The 27892-nt window shown below is 34.8% G+C and overlaps 1 protein-coding gene across 2 annotated transcripts in view; it reads right to left on the reverse strand.

Moving 5' to 3' along the window:
- Positions 1–439: 439 nt before the first annotated feature.
- Positions 440–27892, reverse strand: part of CLGN (calmegin) — a 56282-nt gene continuing 28829 nt past the window's right edge. For both annotated transcript variants that reach the window (XM_060654129.3, XM_060654130.3), the window contains exons 5-15: positions 24644–24785; positions 20803–20884; positions 19203–19395; positions 15183–15372; positions 9165–9278; positions 8896–9046; positions 6386–6601; positions 4981–5106; positions 4597–4756; positions 3419–3519; positions 440–990 (exon numbers count right to left, since the gene is read on the reverse strand). In XM_060654129.3, the coding sequence (XP_060510112.1) occupies positions 910–990; positions 3419–3519; positions 4597–4756; positions 4981–5106; positions 6386–6601; positions 8896–9046; positions 9165–9278; positions 15183–15372; positions 19203–19395; positions 20803–20884; positions 24644–24785 (1556 nt within the window). In that variant the 3' untranslated portion in view covers positions 440–909. The remainder of the gene's footprint in view (positions 991–3418; positions 3520–4596; positions 4757–4980; positions 5107–6385; positions 6602–8895; positions 9047–9164; positions 9279–15182; positions 15373–19202; positions 19396–20802; positions 20885–24643; positions 24786–27892) is intronic.

A 27892-nucleotide genomic window follows, 5' to 3' on the forward strand; every position in this document is an offset into this window, starting at 1 on the left:
GCATGATAATTGATATTAGAATTTCTTAATGACAAGAAAAAAGAAAATAATTTCAAGCCCCCCCCTCAATAATTTTCCTATTCAAGAGGGTATAATTTAAAAAAGAAAAAATGTTTAAATTTTCTTTTCAAGAGCGATGTATGCATAAGCAATCTTCTGAGCAGGGTAAAAGCCATTCTGGCATAAAACAATTATAAAAGCTGAAAAAACATCTGTACACCATTTTATTTTGATGAAGCTATTATCTTTGTATTCAGATGTAAAATACGATGCACTATTAACCAGTGATTCTACGAATGACACTTAGACATTTGTTTTGTTGGCTCGTCAACAAAACACCTCTTTAACGGAATCTATAATTTAAGCGAACAATGGACCATAACTATAATTTGACACAACTAGGCAAATGGGGGCCACATACGACACTTTCAGTTGTTGATAGAATCAAACAAGCATACAGAAACTTTATTGCGTTTAGCTCTGTACAACAGAACACACTCTCGTTTTCGTTGTACAACTGCCGGTTATATTGTCGTCGAGCTGTTTTAAGAGGAAATTCCAATAACTGATTTTCCAATAGCCGTGAAGCTGCTGCATATTATTTTGCTCTGTACAAACCAAAACTTCTTTCTCCAAACTATTAAAACTCTGTAACATCTAATGACATTATTCTCTTAAATCTGATATACAACGTGCCACTCTTTTTTATTCTAAATTCAAAGACCAGGTAACTTCAAAGTTTGGTTTTTTTTTTTTTTTTCTCCTGAAAAGAAAGACTAAAATAAATGTCTGAAAGAATAACATTGCTAGGTATTAGAAAAATGTGCAGGTGACTCAAGTTCAGATATGGCACACTGATTTTAGAATGCCAAATATCTCGCTCACGAATTAAAAATACTTGAATTTAGTTTATTCCTTTCGCACTCTTCTTTTGCGTACTGACTTCACTGGCCCATCTCCAGATCCTGTGCTCTCATCTGCTTCCTTCATCTGGAGAAAGAATTATGCAAATGTTTATTTTCATACAATGGGTAACTGGTAGATAGTAGTAAATATTTCTTATTCTTTAAAATGTAACAATCAAACGCTACCTTATATGTGTTCTTTAATTCATGAAGCTGATCAAAAATGTGTACATAAATTAATGTGTTTTGTTCATCTTTTGGCATGATTACATTTTAGAATAACTCTGCTTACCAAATATGCATCTGACAAGAAATACTGCTAACAACTCTACTCATGATTTTATTTTATCATTTAGAATTTAATCTCAGTGTCATAGTTAACTAAAGGTTGTATGACATTTTCATTGTGGGATAGTCAACACTAACTTCATCACAATAGTTCCATAAGTAATGAATTGCTGAGCTGGATTTATAGAGACTTTTTCAGAACTTCTGGCATACAGTACTTTGAGAAAAATTAGGAGGCAGAAAAGGAAACATCAGGTTTATAATTTGGGGTTTTTCTTTCCTTATCCTTCCAGAACAAGCATTCATACATGAATTAAACTCGTGTAACAAAATAAAATAATGAAGGGGGCGCCTGGGTGGCTCAGTTGGTTAAGCATCTGACTTCAGCTCAGGTCATGATCTCATAGTCTGTGAATTTCAGCCCTGCATTGGATGATCTCGAGCCCTGCTTCACATGAGCCCTGCTTCTCTCTCTCTCTCTCTCTCTCTCTGCCCCTTGTGGGATTCTCTTTCTCTCTCCCTCTCTCTCTCTGCCTCTCACTCATTTGCGCCCCCTTCTCAAAAAAAAAAAAAAAAAAAAAAAATGAAGGTATTATATGGTGTTATACAAAACACTACTTTTCAAGGTCATACTATATAAAAAGTTGGCTAATTTTAGCTCACTGACATAAAAGAAGAGTAAAAGACAAAGACGGAATTCAGTTTTTTTTTTTTGTTTTGTTTTATTTTTCTAAAAGTGAGAGAGCAAGCAGGGGAGGGGCAGAGAGAGAAGGAGAGAGAGAATCCGAACCAAGCTCCACGCCCAGCATGGAGCCCAACGTGGGACTCAATCCCACAACCGTAAGATTGTGACCTGAGCCAAAATCAAAAGCCAGATGCTTAAACCGACTGAGCCGCCCAGGTGCCCCAAGATATTTTTAAAGGTGCACAAAATATTTTGTGAAGCAAAATATAACTAGACACATATTCAAATGAATGAGTGCAAGTATTATTATTAAGAGAGTGACAGGTGAAACAATGACTGTTTAAAATCCTATCCTGGAGGAAATTATCTTCACCCAGCTTCCTCTAGATACAGATATTCAGACCAAGGTTCCCCTAAAACCTCAAGAGGCAATGAAGACCAGTCACCAAGTATATATACTGAATAAGCTTTAGAAAACAGGTAACGATGAAACAAGTTGGAGAGATTTCTTCAAACTCACAAAATAGAAACTTTATGTCATCCCATGTAGTAGACCAGGCAAAACTGCGCTTTTACCCTACCAGCACTGAGTAATGAGGGTGGTGAGGACGGTGACTGGGGTAAGATCACGTAGCTCCTAAGGGCTAGCAAATAGAGAAAATAGGCCTTTGGTACATGCTGGGCAAAAAGAGAAAGCTCTGGTTCTGACTCATATCCTGGATGGTTTCAGATTCCATAACTGCCTAAAAAGAGGCACTGTGGAAAGTTCTGTTATATATCAGGATACAAAAAGGGGTAGAGGGGTAGATGGATCAAATTAATGGGAAAACTAGTTTATTAAAGCTTTGAAAAAAAAACAAACAAACCACCGTATCAGGCAGATAGTACTCAACTACCCAATGAATGAAATATTACAAAATGTGACAATAAATTATCCAGACAAAAAGAATGTTTTTATAATAGGTGTAAAGAAAACTGTCTTATAATAAACAGAATTACCTTTTAAATATTCAAGTGGTCTGTTTATAATCATTTTCAACAGAATACTTTAATGATAAAGTCATAATATTTTACAGATGCAGCTCTCTGGATTTTGTAAACCCCACCCTTTATGCTGTTTCTTATCAGGGGTTAAGATGATTAAATTATTTTCTTGCCTTCTTTATGGATACATTTTTTTTCTTAATGTTTATTTATTTTTGAGACAGAGAGAGACAGAGCATGAATGGGGGAGGGTCAGAGAGAGGGAGACACAGAATCTGAAACAGGCTCCAGGCTCTGAGCTGTCAGCAGAGAGCCCGACGCGGGGCTCGAACTCACGGACCGCGAGATCGTGACCTGAGCCGAAGTCGGACGCTTAACCGACTGAGCCACCCAGGCGCCCCTATGGATACATTTTAAAAACAATATGGAGGCTCCTATGAAACCTGGGAGAAACACGGAAAAAATTCTCCACAAACCAGACTGCTTTTACTAAAATAGTTTATGGATAACAGTCATACATAAAAAATGGTTTATCTTCCATTAAAGAGCTGCTTACCTCATCCTCTGATCCAGGTTTATTTGATTTATTACCTTCTTCTTGTCCTTCAATGATTTCGATTTCTTCTTCACTCTTTTCCTCAGGTTCACCTTCCTCTTCTAGAATATAGATTTTTATTACAGGCAAAGACTTGAATTAGAATTTTGCTACTGAGAAGTATTGAATGTAGTAAGGGGGATTTATTTAGATTCCAATATTTAAAAGCAATTTCTACTATTAGAAATTTCTAAAAATTAATGCAAATACTCATTATTTTACCATATTTTATAAATAAATCATCATATTTGAGGGAAGGGACAGGCTTAAGAAATTCTTAAGCATTTAGTTTACATGTAATATGAAAAGCAAATATATCTGTGTGTATGTGTATATATATGGACACACAATGTCATATATATAATATATGTAAATATACATGTGTGTGTATTTTTTTGAGAGTACGATTTTTAAGTCAACTCTTTCATCAACTCTTAAGTTAAAAACAGTGCACAAGGCATAATTTAAGTTGTAGGGGGCTCAATCTGGAACCTGACTTGGGACACCTGGCAAATATCAATAGTTTTATTTCTACCTAGATGAGTGAAAGAAAGTCTCAATGGAGACCCACCAAAAAGCCTCAGTTCTTCAGTTCTAACATCTTTAGGAGTTTAGTGTAGGGTGGGAAGGAGACATATAATTCAGCAATCCTTCTGGGACATTAAATTACTCATTCTGTATGATAGACTATCTGATAGACGACAGCCACTGAAAGACTTGCTATTGAATTTGTTCCTGCAATCACCTGCCTTAAACCTAGTCCTCTCCTTCAGAGGCTGTGCTCTCTGTACCTCCCATCTCATCTATGTTCTTGGAGGTAAGAAAAGTCCCTGCAAAAAGCTAGGACACGCTGGATCCAGGCTCCCAAGCAACTGAAAGATAGCTAAATCTCTTTCTTCTTAGAGAACAAAATCGGTAAGCAGATGGCTATCAGGGTGCAAACCCAGGCCAGGGGCCATCACTCCTCTCTGCCCCAGGCATGCACCTTCTGGGGATTCAGAAGGTACATATTTGACAATAAGCAAGTGCAACAGCTATTGTCTACTAGATAATCTGCTCTTTTTACAAGCTTTGCCGTGGGGGTGGGGGGTGGGGTGGGAGGGAAGGACTCCTGTTATAACTTGATATCATTATCCTACCTTTTTCAAGACTTTCACCATCACTTTGCTTTTTTTCTTCTCCCAAGTCAACTGGTTTCTCCAGGATGGCTTTCTTTTCCTTCACTTCTTGCTCTAGTGCTCCCTTTGTTTGTGGTTTACATATGTCAGTTTTTTTATACTCTGACTCTTCATATTTTTTCTGTAGTAGTTTAACAGAAGCTATTTTTAGTGAAAGCAAAGCCCTATTTTTTAAAAAGTTTTTTTTTTTTTTTTGCAATAACTGATATTAAACATAGTGAACACAGTAAAAACTTACAGGAAATTTATTTAGCTTACTACTCTTAAGAAATCACTTGCTCAATTCATAGAACCCCTGCATACTAAGAGATTTATTTTAAGTTGAACGAAATTCAATTTCTTTACCTTGACTTTTCTTGGCCAACAAAATAAAGCAATTAATGCTACTGGAAGCCCTGCCGTCACAAGATAAATGAGCCAAAGCCATGGGCGCTCTTCAGCAGCTACCATTAACTGTTTAAATACACCAGGCTATAGAAGAAATAGGCATAAACATGAAATTCAGATTTTATGAACATTCATTAGGAAATGCAGTCTATTAAAAACAACTTATTTTATGTAGGTGTTTCATATTAAGGAGTGATGAACTTCTAAGCGAAAAATACTTTATTTTCCCATCTTATGCACTGCACAATTTAAACTCTATTAGCATGTATCACTGTTTGAAACTTTGTAGTAGAAGATGTTACTATGTAGGTAGAAATTACTAACTTACCAGCAAGAATTATGACAATTTTATTTTTTAGTAAACTTCAGGATAGAACTCCTCTCTATGGATGTATTCTCTTTCATTTAGAAGTATATAATGCTCTGATAACTCTTTATTTATTTATTTATTAGAGAGAGAGAGAGAGAGAGAGAGCAAGGGAGAGACACAGAGAGAGGGAGACACAGAATCCGAAGCAGTCTCTGCGTAGTCAATGCAGAGCCCAACGCAGGGCTCAAACCCACACTGCGAGATCATGTCCTGAGCCAAAATCAAGAGTTGGATGCTTAACCAACTGAGCCACCAGGTGCCCCTCATTCTTTACTTTTAAATAACTTATTAATAAGATCAACCTGGGAATTACTGCGTTTTCTTTTTTATTAACAAATTTCATACAAAAGGAAATTGTTTCTCTTATTAAAATAAAATATAAATTCATTAAAAGCTTTAGTTAAGAAAGTTTCAAAGTGCAAATCTCTTTACCTACTCTTTTGATGGCTTTTGCTAATGTCCAAAGAAACCAAACGTGAGGTACTTTTCTTTACAGTAATTGATTTTAAAGATAAATTCTCCAAGATGCATTATGTTGAAATACTTAGCTTAATGTTTCTAAATAATGTTAAGATTTGGGTAAAAAATACTGGAACACAATTTAATAATAATAAATTTTAAAGTTCCCTGTACTCCTCTAAGTGAAAAGTAGTTACAATGAATAAAGAATAATATTTAGATTGCTGTTACTACTTAGGCCTTGAATTGATAAGGTGACAAAGATATTAAGTAGTCTCCTTATAAATAGCAAGTAAGCAATTAAATCACATTATGCTATCATAATTTAATGAGTGAAAAATGTACACACATACAGTTCAGTATATAGTTCATGATGAAGTTATAGTAAAGCTAACTATTTTACCTACATAAAATTATTTAAGTATATTTCTTTGGCATTTACTAATGACTACATATTTATTTACCTTTTAGGGCCATTTGTATAACCTATAACCAGGACGAAGTCTTATTATTATTCTATGGTAAATACTGTACCTCATTAGCATTTGCTATCATTATTTTCACTCCCCAACCATCTGCAGCCCAGCGATCTGCTATTTCCTTTTCTGAACAGATAATAAAATTATCAAAGTAGATATTAGAGGTCATAGACCAAAGCTCTAAACCAAGAGCACGGAAAGAAGTCAGAAGAAATGGATGATCATCCTCAAAATAATCTGGGTTAGGAATTTTTCGAGGACTCCAGATTCCCTGGAAGAAAAAATAATTAAAGACATTTTCAAATAAAATAATGTCATTATAAATGCTATTCAAGAAGTTGTTGCTGTTGAATGAAATCAGCAGTACTATTTGGAGAAAAAAGAAAATCTTATCTGATGTTAATTCATCAGCAAGTCATTGGAAAGAAAAACTTTTCTTCTCATTCTGTACACAATATTCCCTATGAATAAAACTGACTTTAAACTCCAAAAACGGCAAAGTGAAAATCCAATACACAAAGAAACTTGAGTAATTAAATTTCACAAGTGATACCATTTTAGACAATATTTTTTACCTTTAGCAAAGTTATTAAAAGCAAGAAGTCATTAAAATTGCCCAAATCAGAGAGATTACTGTATGCTAAATATGAAGCCATTCCTTTAACATATACCAATGATGGGTATGGATATGTTTTTCTGCACCTCAGAAAAAAATTCAACATAAAAGTTCCATTAAATCTTAAATGACTAAACTCAGCCAAATCAAAAAAATTCAACAATATGATTACTGACTCACTCACTCTTCCATCATGTATGTCTATTCTGCACCAGGCACTATGCTAGATACTAGGGATAGAGTGATGATCAAGAGAGACATGGTTCCTCTATTATTAAATTTAAAGTAGTGAAAGAGACAGACATTTAAAAAGTTACCAAAATAAGCATTCTGTAATAAATGCTATGAAAAAAACCTCACAGGAAACAATTAGAATATGCAATTGCCTATGTATAATAAATGTTAGAAAATGTCAATGAATAATTAGATAAAACTACAGGGTTAAATGCATAACATAGAGATTCGACCCCAAAATCCAGGTACACTCAAAAGACATCTGATATTATTGAAAAAAAGCCAAAGTTTAATAACACCAGAAAATAAGGAGCACATCATTTAAGCACAGGCATCAATTACTAAAATGTACAATGTGAGGTCTCCTGATCAGAACTCATTTCTTATATTTAATTCTAAACTGGAACTTGGTTCCAGAGTGATCATCGATTAACAGAGAAAAATATAGTATGAAGTGACTGATGTTTAGTTCTTAATATTATTCCTCCAGAAAATTACATAAAGAATATTTTACTTTTTTTTTTTAAAGTAGACTATGCCCAACGTGGGGCTTGTACTTATGTGACCCCAACAGTCACATGCTCTATGCACTGAGCTGGCCAGTGCCCCAAGAATACTTTTTTTTTTTTTTTAATGCAGACTTAGACTCAGTAGGTTTGAGACCTGAGATTCTGCATTTCTTTTTGTTTGTTTATTTATTTAAAAGTTTATTTATTGTGTGTGAGAGAGAGAGAGAACGAGTAGGGGAGGGGCAGAGAGAGAGGGAGAGAAAAAGAATCCCAAGTAGGCTCTGCACTGTCCGTGCACAGCCTGATGCGGGGCTCAAACTCATGAACCCATGAGATCATGACCTGAGCTGAAATCAAGAGTTAGACGCTTGATCCACTGAGCCACCCAGGCACCCCAAAGTTTATTTATTTTGAGAGAGAGAGAGTATGAGCAGGAGAGGGGCAGCGCAGTCCTAAGCAGTCTCCATGCCCTCAGCACAGAGCCTCACACGGGGCTCGATCCCACAAACCATGGGAGATGGACCCCAGCTGAAATCAAAAGTCAGATTCCCAAATGACTGAGCCACCTAGGCGCCCCAAGAGTACCTTACTTTTTTTAAATAAATTAGGGGCACCTGGGTGACTCAGTTAAGCGTCTGACTTCAGCTCAGGTCATGATCTCACCGTTCATGAGTTCGAGCCCCGTGTCCGTCTCTGTGCTGACAGCTCAGAGCCTAGAGCCTGCTTCAGAGTCTGTGTCTCCCTCTCTGTCTGCCCCTCCCCTGCTCACACTCTGTCTCTTTCTCAAAACATAAATAAACATTAAAAAATGTTTTAAATAAATTAGTTGGAGTCTATTTTCTTTTTTTTAAGTTTCTTTATTCTGTGGGAGAGAGAGAGAGAGAGAGTGACTGTGCACATACTGGGGAGGGACAGAGAGCAAGGGAGAGAGAGAATCCCAAGCAGGTTCTGTGCTGTCAGTGCAGAGCCCCATGTGGGGCTTGAACTCACGAACCTTGAGATAATGACCTGAACTGAAACAAAAGCCGGACACTTAACCAACTGAGTGCCACCCAGGCACCCCTCCTTTGGCTTAAGATAGCTAAAGTATACTATTACAAATCAAATTTCTAAAAGTTAACACAGCATTATCAATAACTAAATATATAACAGAAATATCACAGCATTTTAAACTTTACTATGGAATTGGAAGAAGTGGGTTATTACCTGGTAGTTAGGATTATCTATCATTGGAGGTCTCCACACTCCTTTGTATTTGGGGTTATCTATCATGGGAGGTGTCCACTCACCACACCCAATTTGACATGCTGGATTAGAAATACGAGGTGCCTCCCATTCTCCATCCATGTCTTCATTCCTTAGGAAATTAGAACAAAGCAAATATAGTAACCTCACGTCTCTCCTGTCAGCCAGTCAGTAACAAAAAGCAAGTAAGAAATGGATGAAATTGACAGCTGAGGATGAAGAGTGTTTACCAGTCATCAGGTTTCTCAGCATTAGGATCTGGAATAAATTTTGGTTCATCATCAAGCCAGCCATCAGGCTTCACAGCACTTAAATCTTCTATTTGGGCAGGTTCACTTTCATCCCTGAAAATACAGTATTTTGTGCCAAGTATTAGTTATTCAAAACGTTTAGAAATGCATATGTTACAGAAGTCAGAAGATACCAAAAGGTATTTCCTACCCTTCTGTCTTTGTGTCTACTATCTCCCCCTTTTCTCATCCACCAAAATCTTCTGCTAACTTGTTACTTTCTTATGTATATATTCCCTGTTGTGCCCCATGCATACACGCACATAGGTATATACTGGGTTTTTTTATGCAAATGATAGCATTCTATACAGAGTATGTTTTTGTTTACTTAAAAACTCATCAATTCATCAACAAACACATATTGGAAGCCTACTATGTGCCAAGACTGCTCTGTGAGACCTGTTTTATATAATATGTATCTGCTTCATTCTTAACTGTTGTACAGTTTTCTAATTTGTGGCTATACCATAATTTATTTAGACTAACTACTCTTGAGGGACATTTAGTATTTCTAAAAATTTACTATTACAAATAATTCTATAATGAATATCCTGGAATATATTAGAAATTAACATGCAATTAGCTGTCTGAATTGAAAATATTTTTTCCTGTTTCTCATGTATTTTTTGATATAGTTTATGATAGGTGTTTTTTTGGTTATACTCAAATAATTCATTTTCTGTGTTGAAATTTATTAATATTTTCTTTTATGATTCTTAAATTTTATGTCATATTAGGAAAGGTCTTCCTTACTCTAATATTATTCTTTTTTAAACTCTCCATATTTAATTCTATTACTTTTATATTTTCATTAAAAATTATACTTAGAAAATAAATTCTCAAGTATATAAACATAATCATAGTAAGTACTGAATAAAACTACTAGTATAATTTTCATCTTTATAGAAAAGTACAAATTTTAAACAAGAGGTTACATGTAATTTTTCAAACAGATCTACATAACAAAATAAACTCAAATAATCAACTCTCTATATGTAAAGACTTATACTTGCCTGCTATCAATTTTGAGTCTCTCAGGGCTCAGAGTAACGAGAATTTAAAATTTAAGGGAGCATTTCCTTTATCAGCTTATAAAACAAATTCTAACATGCATCACCAATCAGAAAGAGCTTATTTGTAGCAGTTTCTTTCATTTCAGGGCAAACTTACTTCCCAGGCTTACTCTTTATAGGTAAAGAAATATGAAACAATGGAAGAAAATCCACATGGAGGGAGGTACTCCTACCATTTCTGAAAGTATGAATTCATGAAAATTATGCATTAATAGTGACTTTTTATTAATTAAAAAAAAACCATACTGTTATTTCTTCCTTGTAGAAGTTACTTCCCTATGATACTATTTGCTTGAATGCAAAGACATTTTTATGATAAATCAGGATCTCTCTTTATCTACAAGAGAATTAACAAGGAAACACTTTTGGTTATCCAGGAGCAACACTCAATTTCTGAGTCAGTAGTAACCCCAATGTTTACACACAAGAGCTTGAAGAAACAGAGTCGACACTTTCTAAAATGAAGCAGAGAGAGAGAAATTGGCTTAAAAAAGTGAACAGACACTCAGTGACCTGTGAGACAACATAAAGCAGTCTTACATTTACTTGGTGTCCCAAAAAAAGAGATGGAGAGGCACATATAAATATTTACAGAAATAAAGGCTAGGAGGTGCCTGGATGGCTCAGTCAGTTGGTTGAGTGGCCCACTCCTGATTTTGGCTCAGGTCATGATCCCAGGGTCATGGGATTGAGCCCTGCATTGGGCCCCCTGCACTGTGTGTGGAGCCTGCTTAGGATTCTCTCTCCCTTGGCCCCATTCCCCCACTTGGCCGCACTCTCTCGCTCTAAAAGTGAAATGGAAAAAATACTGAAAAAAAACGAGGACAAATATTATCCAAAGTTGATACAAACTATACAGTCACATTCCAAAAAGCTGGAAAGCAAGGCAAGCATACACACACACACACACACACACACACACACACACACACAACCACAACCACGGCACAACACTATCTAATTGTTGAAAACTAGTAACAATAAATCTTAACACCAAACAGAAAAAAAAATTACATATTAGGTAAAGGAGAAAAAAGATGGGAATAACAACTGACTTCTCACTGGAAACAACGCAAGCCTCAAGACAACTCAAGAAATGACTTTAAAAATAATTATCAACCTATAATGGTGAAAACACCTTTCAAAAATTAAGGAAAACAGGGGTGCCTGGGTGGCTCAGTTGGCTAAGAGTCCCACTTTCGGCTCAGGTCATAATCTCACAGTTCGTGAGCTTAAGCCCTACTTCAGGCTCTGTGCTGACAGCTCAGAGCCTGGAGCCTGCTTTGGATTCTGTGTCTCCCTCTCGCTCTGTCCCTCCCCTGCTCGTGCTCGCTCTCTCTCTCTCTCTCTCTCTCTCTCTCAAAAATAAATAAACATTTTAAAAAATTAAGGAAAATAAAGAAATTTCAGATACTTAAAAGTTGAGAGGATTCAATGACAGCAGACATGTACCACAATACATTGAGAGAATTTTTATCAGGCAGAAGAAAAATAGTAACAGATGAAAATGTGTATCTACACAAAAAGAGTATCCTAAGTGGTAACTATGTGGGTAAATAAAACAACTTTTCCCCTAATAACTGTCTGACTAAAATATACTGAGTGAAGAATAAATGTGTGTGGCCTTCATAGAATAGATAGACATAAATGTATGATAATAGCACAAAGAATGGAGGAGAAAATGACAAGACCCTGATAAGATTAACTTAGACATAAAGTGATATAATATTAGTTGAGAGTAGACTGAAGTCAGTTAGAAATGCAAAATTCTGTAAACCCTAGAGCAACCACTAAAACAATAAACCACAGAGGAAAAGGCAATATGCCAACAGGAAAGAAAGAATACAAGACTAAAAATAAAATAAAACAAAATAACTCAATCTAAAAGAAGTCAGGAAAAATATTTTATAAAGTACCACAGAATATATGGGACAAACAACACAAGTGGCAAGAAAACAAGTATGTTTCTATCCAATCATATTAATAATTACATTAAATGTAGACAATTTAAAACACTCCAATTAAAACACACGAACCACATATAGGTTGCCTACAAGAAAATGACTTTAAAAACAAAGGCATATATAGGTTAAACAAAGGAAAATAATACTCAATGGAAATATGATTTAAAAGAAACCAGAAGTGTTTGTTGACTTAGTATGAGACTAAGTAGACATCAAGACAAGAGTATTACAAGAGTTTATAAAGAAGGATATTATTCTATAATAATAAAACGGTTAGTTCCTCAAGAGGTCATGAAGTACTACGAATAGAAGTAGTGACAGATCTTCAAATACATGAAGCAAAACTAACAGAACTCAAAGGGGATACCAATCCATCAAAAGATTTTAAAACTTTTCTCTCAGTAAGAGAATAGACTGAAAACCAGTAAATATGTAGATGCTTTCACCAACCCTGATGCAATTGACATTTGTAAATTTTCTGACCACAGAATTAAAAATTTGGAGTCAAAATGAAAATCGTATCTGGAAAATCCATAAATAATTGCCAACAAAGCAACACATATAAAAACACATGGATTAAAGAAAAAAATCACTAATGAAATTAGAAAACGGTATGAACTGAATGTTCTTATAAGTGACATATATTTGTAAAACACACTTAGAGCAGTGTTTAGAGAAAATTTACAGCTGCTTCTGTCAGAAAAGATTTTCTAAATAAGGCCCCCCCCCCAAAAAAATGAAGCAAATTAAGTCCAAAGTAAGAAGAAGGAAACAAATAACAAAATTTAACAAAGGTCAATAGAGGGAAAAAAAATAAAACAAAAGCCAGTTCTTCAAAAAGGTCAATAAAATCGATAAACCTGTAGCTAGATTCATCAAAAAAACCCCACAAATTACCATATTATAAGTAAGATAAAAGTTATCAGCATAGATCATTATAGACATTAATGATGATAAGAGGTGCTGGCACAATTAGACATCCTTATTTTTAAAAATTGATCTTGATTTAGATCTCACACTACATACAATTAACTTAGAACAGAGTTTTAGTCAAAATTATTTGTCTAGGAAAAAAAAAAAGCAAATCTTTGTGGCATTCATTTGGACAAAGATTTCTTAGGTAAGACAATCAAATCATGAATCATCAAAGACAAATACCTCACTGTTCCCGAGTTCAAGCCCCGTGTTGGGCTCTGTGCTGATAGCTCAGAGCCTGGAGCCAATTTCAAGTTCTGTGTCTCCCTCTCTCTCTCTGCCCCTCCCCTGCTTGCACTCTTTCTCTCAAAAATAAATAAACATTAAAAAAAAAATTTAAGAATCCAGCAAATATAAAAAGGGCAACACTTGCTGACCAAGTGGACTGTAAGTTTAGTCTAGTATTGAAAATCAATCAATATAATTCACCATACTAAGCAAATAAAAGAGGGGCACCTGGGTGGCTCAGTTAGTTCAGTGTCTGACTCTTGATTTTGGTTCAGGTCATGATCTCACCATCACGGGATCGAGCCCTACATTGGGCTCCACGCGGAGCATGGAGCCTGCTTAAGATTCTCTCTTACCCTGTCCACCTCTTACTTTCTCTCTCTAAAATTTTTTAAAAAAGAAGAAAAGAGAAAACCCACATGGTCATCTCAATGCATGCACAAAAGTACTTTACAAAATCCAACACCCAATCATGGAAAAAAAAAAACTCTTAGTAAACTAAGAAAAGAACTTTTAAAAATCATACTTAGTGGGGCACCTGGGTTGCTTAATCAGTTAAGCATCTGACTTCAGCTTAGGTCATGATCTTGAGGTTTCTGAGTTCAAGCCCTGTATTGGGCTCTGTGCTGACAGCTCAGAACCTGGAGCCTGCTTTATATTCTGTGTCTCCCTCTCTCTCTGCCCCTCTCCCACTCACACTCTGTTTCTCTCTCTCTCTCTCTCTCTCAAAAATAAATAGTAAAACCATAGTTAATATTTACACCTTTGTGTAGTTCCCTCCTAAATGTACCAGGCAGAGTTAGTCTTGTGGCAAACAGAATACAGCTGAAGTGATGACACGTCACTTCTGAGATTAGGTTATAAAAAGATGTTACAAGCCCTGTGGCTGTGCTCTCTCCCCCTCTGGGGTCACTCCCTCTGGGGAGGGGGGGCATCAGCCACGTCATGAGCACACTAAGGAGAGGCTCAAGTGGCAAGGCACTGAAACTTCTTGACAACAGCCACGTTAGCCAGTTATAAAGCAAAGCAGATCCTCCAGTAGCCAGAGTCAGACCTTCAGATGAATGCTGAACTCTGACCTCAGGAGAGAGCCTGAGCCAGAACCAGTCTGCTAGCCACACCCAGATTCCTGATCCTTAGGAACTCGGTGAGTTAGAGTGAGTTAGCAGGCATCTCTCACCACCTGAACTCAAAGCTATGGAAACTCAGGATCTGAATACATTTCTTTTAAGGCAGACACTCATAATCCTATAGAATGAAAACAACACAAATACTCAGCTAAGGAATTTAGTATGAGTGAATCCTATATGGCTTTAGAAGATGCTGAACATATGTCTATTTTAAAACCAGTAATCATTAACTGAAAAAACTAACTATATAAGATGTGCACACACATACATGATAAAGATCAAACTAGGAATTAAAATTAAAGTGTCGGTGTCTTAGATTCATGGAATGCCCCCCACCCACAGCATTGGAAACATAAAAAAAATATTGAAAAAATGTTGAAAAAATATTAATTAAAATGAAAATTAAGATAATTAAAAGGCAAGGAAATACAAAGTCTATTTTAGAAAATTATTTCACCCCAAATAGTCAAAATAAGTAATTTTGACGTTTAAAGGAATATGTTTCACTGGTTGTAAACTTGACTTATATGTAATATCTCATTACTGAATTATACCAACTAATGCTTTGCTACTGAATTCTTTGCTTACCAGTCTTCTGGTTTGACAGCAGAAAGATCAGGGATTTTTGCTCTTTCATCCCATTCATCAGGCTTTTTGTCACTGGGATCTTCAATTTCTTTGGGAGGATTGATAGGAGGAACCACATCTTCTAGTAGGCTTCCTTGGTTTACAACTATTTGATCAATTAATACTTCAAATGTGTCATCTGGATTCATCACTAAAGACCAATTTAAATAAATAACACCTATAATGACTGACATTTTAAAAATAATCTTCTAAATAAAAAACTACCCTAAATTTCGTGAGTAGAATTTTTTATTAACCAGAAATAGAGGAATTACAATCAAATATTAAATCAAAATATGCTGAGATCACTAGGTACAGTGCTTCCTAAAACCAAAGGGAAAAATTTGTCTTAAGTAATAATTTAATAAAATGCTCCATTACTTCTCAAATAAAGAATATCCAATAGCTAACTCAGTTTGGGACTCACACAACCAGTGAGCTTCACTTTTTTATTATCACAGAAGGCAACCCAATCTTCTTCAGTATTCTAAAATAACTTTTTTGAAACTATCTCAAACTTCAAAACTTGCAAGTACACTATGAAGAACTTTATTTTTTCATGAACCACTTGAAATTAATTTACTAACCTCATACACATCATCCCTGAATGTTTTAATGCATATTTCCTACAAACAAGGACATTCTCCTATATAACTTCAATCTAGTCACCCAAATCAAGAAATTAACATTGATGCATGACTACCATTTCCTAGAAAATTTTCAAGTTAATGATATTTCAAATTCAATGATACATACACTGTAGTGTAAAATATCTTAAGGTTGATGGAAAATATTCAAGTTTACACATATGTTTGTTTGGAGGTGAATGTTAGCTCTCTAAAAGTACCCAAGCCAGGGGCACCTGGATAGCTCAGTTGGTTAAGCATCTGACTCTTGATTTCAGATCAGGTCATAATCTCACAGTTGTGAGATCAAGCCCAGCATGGAGCCTGCTTAAGATTCTCTCTTTCCAGGGGCACCTGGGTGGCTGATTTGGTTAAGCATCTGACTTCGGCTCAGATCATGATCTCACAGCTCTTGAGTTGGAGCCCCATGTCAGGCTCTGCGCTGAAAGCTCAGAGCCTGGAGCCTGCTTCAGATTCTGTGTCTCCCTCTCTCTCTCTGCCCCTTCCCCATCCCCACTCATGCTCTGTCTCTCTCTCAAAAATAAACATTAAAAAAAGTTAAAAAAAAAAAAAAAGATTCACTCTCTCTTTCTCCTTCTGCTCCTCCCCCATCTCTAAAACTAATTAACTATCCAAGCCAAGTTTCATAAAGGACCCCTTATCCCTTGTAATGACAAAATAAAAGCTCTCTCCACTGTAAACTTGGATGGTATGGTCACTGGGTAAATTTTAGATCTTTGGAAGGAATGTTAGATGAAAACAGATGTCTAACATGTGCTTTTCAATAAGCTAAAGAAGTAGGAGCTATCGATGAATGTCAGGATTGTCCTGACTTAATTAGTAAGCGGGCTACCACGTTCTGAAGAAATAGTTCTAAAGCAAGAACAATCTCTAGAGGTTTCAGTAAAAACAATGCCAAATTACTTATACCAAAATCAAATACTGTAATTTATATACAAATTCATATAATGCAACACTCTGTGTTTTCTCCCTTTTTTCTCCAATATTTCCTCTTCTACTGCAGCTGAGATTATAAAACTATATTAGTACGTAGGGAAAAAGTCAAGATTTAAGCAGAGCTAAGAGTAAGATCTTAAATGTAAAAAAGTACTAGATTCTTCCTAATTCAAAAAAGGCATTTCTCAAGAAAAATCTTGAAAAGAATGTTCTGAATAAATTCTGCAACTGAAATGTTTAAAAATTACCATGAAAAAACAAAAAAGCACACGACAAATCCTAATATGTGAAAAGACACCTTTGTCTAAAACTGTATTAAAATATTTTAAATGAATTTACAATAAAAGACATTGGATTTTATGCCTTTAAAGGTGTACTCTGTAAAGTTCTTAGAACAACTATAAAATAATGTTACAAAAATATATTAGTAGTACAGGAAAAAATTTAAAAAAAATTTTTTTAACATTTATTTATTATTGAGAGACAGAGAGACACAGAGCATGATCAGGGGAGGGGTAGAGGGAGGGGGAGACACAGAATCTGAAGTAGGCTCCAGGCTCTGAGCTGTCAGCACAGAGCTGACGCGGGGCTCAAACTCACAAACTGCGAGATCATGACCTGAGCCAAAGTCAGTCACCCAACCCACTGAGCCACCCAGGCACCCCTACAGGAAAAATTTTTAAAGTCATTCAATAATCCTAGTACTACAAAGTTTTTGTGTATAGTAGTAAGAAAGCAAGTGTTTAAGAGTCAGACTTGAATTTCAATTCTAGATCTACCAATTACTTTTATTTCCTAGAGCGAGTTACTTAACCTAAGTTAAGGTACAATAGAAAGAAACTGTTCACCTCACATGATGGTTCTAAACCAAGTACCTAGCACAGAGCATGGTATGTATCAGGTGACTAATGACAATTAGTTCTTTTTTTTTCCTGGTCTTTCTATTTGCTTGCATAATTTGCCTAGTGGCCCCTACAATAATCTACTTCCACTTTATATCTCATTTTCTTTTAACATTTTAATATTGTAAACATTTTCCCTTGTTGCTAAATATTTTCATAGTTATCATTTTTGTACTGCATATAAAATTCCTACTATAACATTTGGGTTGCTTTAAATTTACAGTATTATTTCCACACATAGCTCATTTTCTTTCTTTTGGATTATTTTCTTTGGATAAATTCCTTAAAATGGAATTGTGGTTTCAAAACACATAATCCTCTTACAGTCTTTGATATATTATACCAAGTTGCTTTTCCCCAAATTTGTACAAAGTCTAATGAAATTTATTTGTTCTATTCTAGTTATAACTTCTCATTACTTTTACTTTACGTTCCTCAAAACATCCAGTTCTATTTTCCAACTTTAGAAAAAACTCTTTGATATAAATGCGGACATTAAAAATAAAATTGGTCATTGCCTTGGCAGACAACTTCAATGTTTCTGCCACTGAAGTCTTTGGAAAGAGAACTGAAATATCTTCGTCTTGGATAGAGCTGTCCTTCAGATTCTGACACGCTGTGATCTTAAATAATCATCGACACATCAAAGCTCCATAACTGTATGTACTTGGGAAGAGGAGAATCAATTCCTTACAACGTTCCTCCCGATCAATGTCTATGCAAACTCCTATTTACAAAGTAAAGCTAAGTACGTTAATATAATGGTTGCTCAATACTTTCCCTTTCCAAGTTTAAATATGTGCTACAACTACCATGAGGTAGGAAGTAACAATAATTCAACTACTTGTAAAGTCCAAGTTTCTTAGCTTGGCATCAAGAACTTTTTCCTTTTTAATCTTTTCTATTCTTATAGTACCACTAATGTCATATCACCTCAAATTTCCTTTTCTTCTCCTATCTTCCAGGTTCCATCTACATTTCAAGACTAGTTAATATATAATCTCTAAGTTTTCTCTGGGGGCGCCTGGGTGGCTCAGTTGGTTGAGCATCCAACTTCGGCTCAGGTCATGATCTCGCAGCCTGTGAGTTCAAGCCCCACGTCAGGCTCTGTGCTGACAGCTCAGAGCCTGGAGCCTACTTCAGATTCTGTGTCTCCTTCTCTCTCTGCCCTTCCCCCACTCATGCTCGCGCTCTCTCTCTCTCTCTCTCTTTCTCAAATAAATAAACATTAAAAAAAAATTAAAGATAAAAAAACAAAACGTTTTCTCTGTGTCTCCAAACTGGAAGTAATATTGATTTTGAACTCTTAACTGTACCTCATCTGCACCTCTCATATGGCATTTTACTTTCTACCTGCACTATATGCATTATAATTATCCTAAAAAGATAAGCGCCTCAAGGGTAGGATCAATGTTTATTTCTCCCAAATCCCTTGCCATGAAATAAAGGTAGTCAGCAAATATTTTTGAATTAATGAATGAATTAAAAGGATATACCAAGGGTATAAAGATGAGTCTTCCTGTCTGTAAAGAACTTTTTAAGGTCTACATCTGGAGGTTTGGCATGTTTCTCTTCAAAAACTCCAGTTTTGGGATGTTTATGTCTGAAGATAAAATGAAGTTTATAATCTTCTCCACATTTATCTGGTCCAAACATAATGGTATAGGATGTTTTATCATAAAAGTTTTCCTTCAAAGAGAGATGAGTGTAGGGATTAGTCCAGAATTAGAGTATTTAATGAATTTTTCTATTCTATCCAACCGGGTAGAGGTTATGAAGATCTATTGAATGCTAATTCACCAAAGAATCATTTGACACAAGTGACAATAAAGGATGTGGAAAAAAGTTTTACTTCAAAAATAGATTTTTTAAAAATGCACATGCTACTTCTTGAAGATGTAGGAGATGCTGAAACCACCCTAGCAACATCATAATAACTTGAATTACTTTATTAAATTAAATCTGAACTATTAATATTTTGTTCAGAAAATTTAAGCATAGAGAAAAGCACACTAATGACCTTAATGATTACCCATTACTATTTTTCAAGAAGATACCAGAAAATGACCTTCCTGAGCACATGGTGAAGAGAGACTCAGACATAAAAACAGACACAGAGACATGCTCCCTATCTTACTACCAGTAATTTCTCTTTATCTGGCATGGCCTGTTGGTTCAAAGCATGGGATCCGTTGTCAGATAATGGGATACAAATGCTACCACTGCCACTTAACCAGCTGTATATGGCCCTGAACAAATTTCTTGGTTTTGCTATAGTCCTGTTTCATCACCTCTCAAGTATGGAGATAATAATAGTACCTACCTTAAAGGTTTCTCTGAGGACTTACTGAGTTAATCAGGTAAAGTGCTTAGAAAAATACCTGGCACTTAATTTCATTATGTCATTATAGCTTTGAGTGACAGTCACCTTTCAATACCCAAAACCTTCAACATATACTACAAACGGCCTCCCCTTTACCTAACTCTAATATGTTTCACGGCCTCGGCATAGCCATGCATTCTGACAAATATCTCATTGATGCCTCATTTATCTTATGTCCATTATATGCAGAAGCCCTGATACAGCCCCCTATAGGAGAATGCTACAAGAAACGCCTCCAACCTTCAAAACAGTTCTAATACACTTGCTTCATTATGAAAATATTTTTAACCTGTTATTTTTGGGGACTGCCAACTCCTGAACTGGCCCACCTTTTATATTTGGTGGTTTGACCATTTCGTTTTACTGCTTTGCTCCGTTATTTTACTTCTCTGAACAAACTTATGATTCTTAATTTGTAAAGAAAATAACTCTAAGCTGATCTTTCCATGACATTTATAAGCACCATGTTATTTTTTTACTTATAGACACAGCAAACTATTATTTTGCTAAAGATTACAAAACTGATGCCATCAAGTAACATAGCTGCATATGAAACTGGAAGGCGCACTCTGAAAACTATACAGACTCATTTGGACAAAGATTTTTAAGGTTCTTTTCAATTTCAGTTAAAATAAAAATTTCAGCTTTATCAATTGCTTCTTAAAAATATTATAAACTTTAATACGGTTTTCTTAAACATTAAAATATCATACCAGATTCAAACCATCAGTGTCTGCTAGGAGTTTAATGTATGCACCTCCACAATCAATACCATCTTGAAAATTTACTTCATATCTAAATGAAGGGAAAAAGAATCATACTGCTGATAAATAAAAAATTACTAATCGCTCTTCAAACCGAATGTATTATTCTCAATTCATTTAAACATAAATGTTTTACATTACCAGAAGCTCAAATAAAGCATATCCACAACGTGTAGGGAATAAGCAGACATGCTTTTTCTATGCACATTCTTAAAATATTAATAGAATGATTATAATCAACTATAGAAAAGTCAGCCAACTTGTTGCCATAATTTTTTCCATCAAAACTGCTGAATTAAGAATAAGATACTTTAAAACTAGAACAGGAAACTTCAAAGTCAGATAAGGTGTACACTATACATATATCTTTATAAACTAAAAAACAAAAACTGAGGACGATAGCTACAGCAATAGATTTCTAAGAAATTGCTGATAGATCTTAGCTACTCAGTTCACTAATTTGTATTGTAGTTCAACTACGCCTACATGTTAAATAGCTCATACATTTAATTAAATACATCCAGCAAAGAGATTTCATAATCTCAGTCAATAACCTGGAGTACTTCACACCTCAATGGCCAGGAAATGCAGAAAAACAACTGGAAGAATGAACCGACAAGAGAGCCTTTTCATGGATTTGCAACACCGTGTCATTTCCAGCAAGAGTTTTTTGTTATTTTGTTTTTTTAAAGAAAATAATCTTTCTTAGGCAAAGATGTAGGCATATCGAGCAGTATTTAGGAGAGATTTTTGTTAAAGTAATGAATTACATGTGAAATGATCAATGAAATGGCCCTCACAGTGAAAAACAGTAAAAACCAAAATGGTTGTGATTTGGCTTGATGAATTAAAAGAAAAAGAAGTGAGAACTAGAGAAGTAACAGAAACCAGTGATAATTTTAAGAAAGGACTGTAGTTTCATATGTTTCTAAAAAAACTTTAGTGACACAAAAGTTAAAAAAAAAAAAAAGCATACGAAACTTTTGACAGTTTGAACCCAATTAGTGTATATATTTTGCACCGAAAAGAACAAAGGAAATATAGTAAAACTTTAAGTGACTCTGAGTTGCCAGATTATGGTGATCTTTCCCCACTAATTTCCACTCTGCTTTGTTTCTCAAGAAGTCTACAACAGTGGTTACAAGCATGTAATTTGGAGCCAGAAAGACCTGAGATTTATTCCTGATTCTGCCACTTACTCTAGTGACACCTAGGAAAAGCAAGTTATTCAAGCTCACAGACCTCAAAGGACAGTGATGATTAAATAATACCATGTACAGCAAAGGCCAGATGTCCAAAATGTTAGCTTCTGTTATGACCAGAAGAAAGGGTCTGTTTTGTTCTTTTTCATTTTTTAAATAAAGGACAATCCGTTTTCCTCAAACCTTGCCCTTATATTTATTTTAAGCAGTAGCTGAAAAAGAGATTTTTTTTCTCATGGAACATGTTTTTAAAGATTATAAAGTAAAAGAAATGGTCCATGGTGTGAATTAAAGGTAAATATTAACTATTTTAGGTAAAATAAAAAGATACTTTTATTATAGGTGATCTAAGTACAAAGGGTTCTGTGAGAAGGTAAGAACTGAAAAAAAACAATTCTGTAAAGTGTCTCTATAAATATAATATAGTTTTGTTGTTGTATTATGTCTAGACCCATTGTTACATCTATTTCTTACACTGCAAACTTTCAGAGTTTTCAAATCATTAACTTGTGCAGATTATAAATAATTCACAATGGATTAGAGATGAGTGAAATGTGTATCATATAGCTTGACGGCTGTTATTGTTTAATCACAGGAAAAATGAGGATATATTAGAGTATATGGCAACCTGATTCTCTTTTAGAGTATCATTTCCCATACCGTCTTATGAAACAGTAATTATCATTAGGGGGAAAGAATTCTGTAGTCAAGTATGTCTGGAAAACAAAGTATTAAAGTTAGAAAAAGGTTTTTACATGTAGAAGTTCTCAAAACCTTTAACAGGCAAGCAAATATGCTTCCTTATGTCAAAAGTTAGGATATTCTTAGTTTCTAAAACTTATATGACCACATAACGCATATTACACAAATTGTACACAATTTGGGAAAAGCAGGTTTTGAGCAAAGTTATATTATAAATCCACAGTATTTATAGTAGTTAATATAAAATTTCTTTATTTGTCCCATTTCATCAGTATTAAGAGAAGACATTCACTCTCCTTCTCCAAATTGTTTGTAAGCGTATCAAAGACTGCTATTCAATTCTTGGCCCCCTTCTTCCTTTTTGAGGATATAATTTCACAATTACTTTAATATTTCTTCTAGACTTATTACCTAATCTTTGCTTCTACTTTTGCTTACTTGCCTAGTGGTGATTTATACTTTCTGAAAATACTATATTTGATTCATTTTACTCTGAAAATATTAAATTCTATATTATTTCCCTTGATCTTTTCATTTAAGCCACAAAGGGTCAAAATAGAAAGTGATATTATATTCACCTAAGTTTCAACAGAATAGGATTACTTTCAAACTTTAAGAAAAAAGAAAAACCAAACCCTGAATAATGATAAATAATATCAAGCTCAAATATTAGTTCCAATAAGTAACTGTAAAAATATTTTTAATTTGCTAAAATAATAATCATATGCTCTTTGACATTATTCAAAAATTTAAATTTATTGACCTGACAATGCAGCTAAGTCAAGACAACACAAGTGAAAAACTAAGCCAATGATGCCAAATGCCATGTTTTAAAAATTTTCTAAAACACAGAATGGCATTTTATACTATGTGGAGAACATGTTAAACATGTTAACAAAAATACTGAAGGGGTTCTAGAGTGATAAACTTCATAGTTAATGATACTTCTTTGTGTTGTAATTAACTCTGGGTAGCCAAATCTTCTAACATAAGGTAGAAAATAACATTTATACATTTCCTTTTCTTTGCTTTTAATTTGAATTTTTTGACTTTGTAATTGTATTCGTGTAAGTGGATTTTGTTTTGTATCAGTTTTATATAGGTGAAACTTGAGGAATTTATACCTGACAGTGTACATGTAAGCAACATCATAATAAAACTAATTTATGTCACACTATGGGGGAGTGAAGGATTGTGAAAACATGTGCCCTTTAAAAGGGGTCTATGCTGGGGCGCCTGGGTGGCTCAGTCGGTTGAGTGTCTGACTTCAGCTCAGGTCACGATCTCAGTTTGTGAGTTCGAGCCCCGCATCAGGCTCTGTGCTGACAGCTCAGAGCCTGGAGCCTGCTTTGGATTCTGTGTCCCCCCTCTCTCTGTCCTTCCCCCATTCATAGCTCTGTTCTCTCTCAAAAATAAAAATAGCCATTAAAAAATGCTTAAAAGGGGTCGATGCTTAGAAGACACTGATCCATATATGTGTATCTTTTTTAAAATAAATTTGTTTCCTTTGAATCTTATCACTGGTTTAGCAGCAATATTTATGGTTCTATTCTGAATATACTGAGATTAATATCTTAACAGTAAGTAATTTTAAGAAAAGAGCTAAAATAAAAATGGTGATTTTAGTATGTATTATACGGTCTACGGTGGCAGAATTTTTTATATTACAGTACATATTATAAAACTTTTAAATTAACCTTCCTTTTACTCAAAACCTCAGAGTGCCTGTGGGTATTTATGCCTTCTGTATTTAAGTAAGTGAAACTGAAAAGGAAATCTGGACTTTTATACCCATTTTATACCCTTCATAGCTATATTCAGAAGCCAAATTATACAAAACTAACATACATTTCAGAGAAAGTACTGTAAAACATAATAAAACTTACTGAACAATCAAAGGTTTATCAGCAAAAATGAAGGGTTTTGCTAATGTCGCAGATATCGCATGATGCTTTGCTTGAGATTTCAACACCAGCCCTCTGTCACCAGGTATTCGGTTTTCTTTCAATTCTTCTATTTCCCATCTTCCTAAAATATAAAGCAAAGCAGATTAAACGAAAACCAAAAACAATGACTTATAAATTATTTATCAGCAGTGGTGACTAGTAAGATTTTTTTATGAAGGCTGATTTGCGAAAAATAGAACAAAATTTGAAAAACAGGAAATAATATCTGCAATTGTATGCATGCCCACTCTTTTTTTTTATCTTAGTAGAGAATAGTTTCATTTTCTTAGCTAAAATTAGATTGTATTTCTCTGACTTTTTAATCAATGAAATTACAAAATGTGGTTTGTAGCATGATCTAGCAATACTGTATTTTTTTTTTAATGTTTATTTATTCTTGAGACAGAGACAGAGCGTGAACAGGGGACGGGCAGAGAGAGAGAGGGAGACACAGGATCTGAAGCAGGCTCCAGGCTCTGAGCTGTCAGAGGGCTAGAATCACAGATTGTGAGATCATGACCTGAGCCCATGTCAGACGCTTACCCGACGCAGCCACCTAGGCACCCCATCAAATGCTGTATTTTTAAAATGATAAATTTTATTTTTATTTTTTTAAGTTTATTTATTTATTTTGAGAGAGACAGAGACAGCACGAGAGAGGCAGGAGCAGCGACAGAGAGAGAGAAAGAATCCTAAGCAGGCTCTGCACTGTCAGCACAGAGCCTGACACAGGGCTGGAACCCATGAACTACGAGATCATGATCTGAGCCAAAACCAAGAGCTGGACAGACGTTTAACCGATTTGAGCCACCCAGGCACCCCTAAAATGATATATTTTAAAATTACATAGGAGATAGTTTCCTTAACACAAAATAAGCAGTTTGCGTTGGTCTGTTTTGCAATATATGATACTCATCAGCTGCTTTCTTTACTTTGCAAAAGGTACTGTGGGGATTTAAATTTTATTTTGAAAACTGTATGCCCAATAAACACAAATTAAGGTCACTGTTCTCAGGCTAGGCCAATTAGCTCTCAGAACTTTTGGCCAAGAAAGTAGCAAGCACTGGATAAGCACTAAGCTATAATAATGGCAAAGTTGCATTCGCTCCTCTCTGGGCTGGGATTTTCCATGTTTAAGATCAGACAGCTCCTGGAATTACATTTGGGGCTACAAACGTTGTAAAGTTCCATGGGTTGCCGGTAGCCCAAAAGTTGCATGTTGGACTTTTCTCCTTTTTTCTCTTTAGAATAGAAAATAACCAACTTCTATTAATTTGTATAAAATGTTCTAGCTTTGAAAATTATAGGTACTGTCAATTCCCAATGAAACTCAATTTAGCAAAAACTAGCTATTTTTCAGCATTATACCAACTTGGAATATTTATTAACAGGCACTTATGAATCATAAATGCTCTTTATATTACTTGTTTTCCTTTCTAAAACAAAAAACAAAACAAAACAATAGTGCAGGAACCTGAACAATCATGAATCAGAGAGAAATAATTTTTGGTCTGTCTATCACTGTGCAGAATTTATTGAGTTTTATAAAATCCATTTCATAGGTTTCTTTTCCTTTTCTCTCCCTCATTTGGTTACACTATACCTTTCTAAAAAAGATGAATTCATTTGATATTTATTCTCTCACATTGATGATAAATTGTATTATCACTACTAACCTGACCAAAATCAAAGGTCTTCTTTTAAGGAATAACAACTTCATCTTTAGGATTTTCAGGATATTTATAGCAAAGAATTTTTTAAACTATCTTGTCTGTTTTTTTTGCAATTATGCACATATATTTATCAGCTATGAAAAAGGTACCATCTAGTGCTTTAATTTTAGAAAACTTGTGACAGGGTAATTATTGCCCAATGACAAGAGGTTTTTCCAATTCCAAATAAATAATAACTTGCTATTAATTTATCACTTAGCCAAATTCTAGACAATACCAGTGAATATATATTCTGATATAAATAAAATTTTAAAAAGAATTCACACAGTTTAAGGGGCATCTGGGTGGCTCAGTTGGTTAAGTGTCAGATTCTTGATTTTGGCTCAGGTCATGATACCGTAGTTTGGTTCCTGCTTGGGATTCTCTTTGTCCCTCCCAGTTCATGTAGGGGCGTGCACCTTCTCTGTCTCTCTCAAAATAAATAAACAAACATTTTTCTTTAAAAAGGAATTCACAGCTTTTATATCCTGAAAGTTGGTCACTTAAAGAACTGGTATTTATTAAACATTTGTACTTTTATTAATAACTTAATCTAAAAATGTAAATAGGTCTACTCCAAATGCAAACTCTACATCCCAGCACATGTTTCACAGATCTGCTTACTCCTGAAAAGCTCAGAATGAGCTTTATTCAAGTGGCACTTGACAGAAGCTGTCATTAACTATTGTGAATAATAAATTCTCTTGCAAAAGAACATAATATTAATCTCAACTACCACTTTTTTTTTTTTAATGTTTATTTATTTTTGAGAGAGAGAGACAGAGCATGAGCAGGGAAGGGGCAGAGAGAGAAAGGGAGACACAGAATCTGAAACAGGTCCCAGGCTCCGAATGTCAGCACAGAGTCCATTGCAGGGCTTGAATCCATGGACTGTGAGATCATGACCTGGGCTGAAGTCAGATGCTTAACTGACTGAGCCACCCAGGTGCCCCTCCACTAACCAATTTATAAACAACACTGCTACTATCAATATCCAAAACACCATTTTTAGCATCTAGAACTTTGATTCCATATTTTTCAAAGTTGCTTTTAAGACACTGGTAAAAATCATTCAAAAACTATACTAAATCTAATATGTGAGAAAATTATTTTCATGGATATTTATGTTTAATGAGACTACAGACCAAACTTCAGTGCTAAGAAGCTTGGTTTTTTTGTTTGTTTATTTGCTTCCTTGTTTGATTTTAATTTTAAGCTAAAGAAAAGATTCATTTAAATGTTAAAAGACACTTTTGTCCATCAAGAAACAGAGATTTAAACTCACTTGTAAGATAGAGTATATCTTAATTTTAGGAAACTAAAATACAAATGTGAAACAATTATCTACCCAAAGTTCTTGAAAAAAACTGGAAAGTAGTCTAAACATAGTTTTTTTTTAAGATTTTTTTTTTTTAAGTAATCTCTACACTCAACATGGGGCTCAAACATACAGCTCTGAGATCAAGAGTTGCATGCT

The sequence above is a fragment of the Panthera onca genome, chromosome B1 (assembly GCF_046562875.1).
Source record: "Panthera onca isolate mPanOnc1 chromosome B1, mPanOnc1 haplotype 2, whole genome shotgun sequence".
Taxonomy (NCBI): Eukaryota; Metazoa; Chordata; class Mammalia; order Carnivora; family Felidae; genus Panthera; species Panthera onca.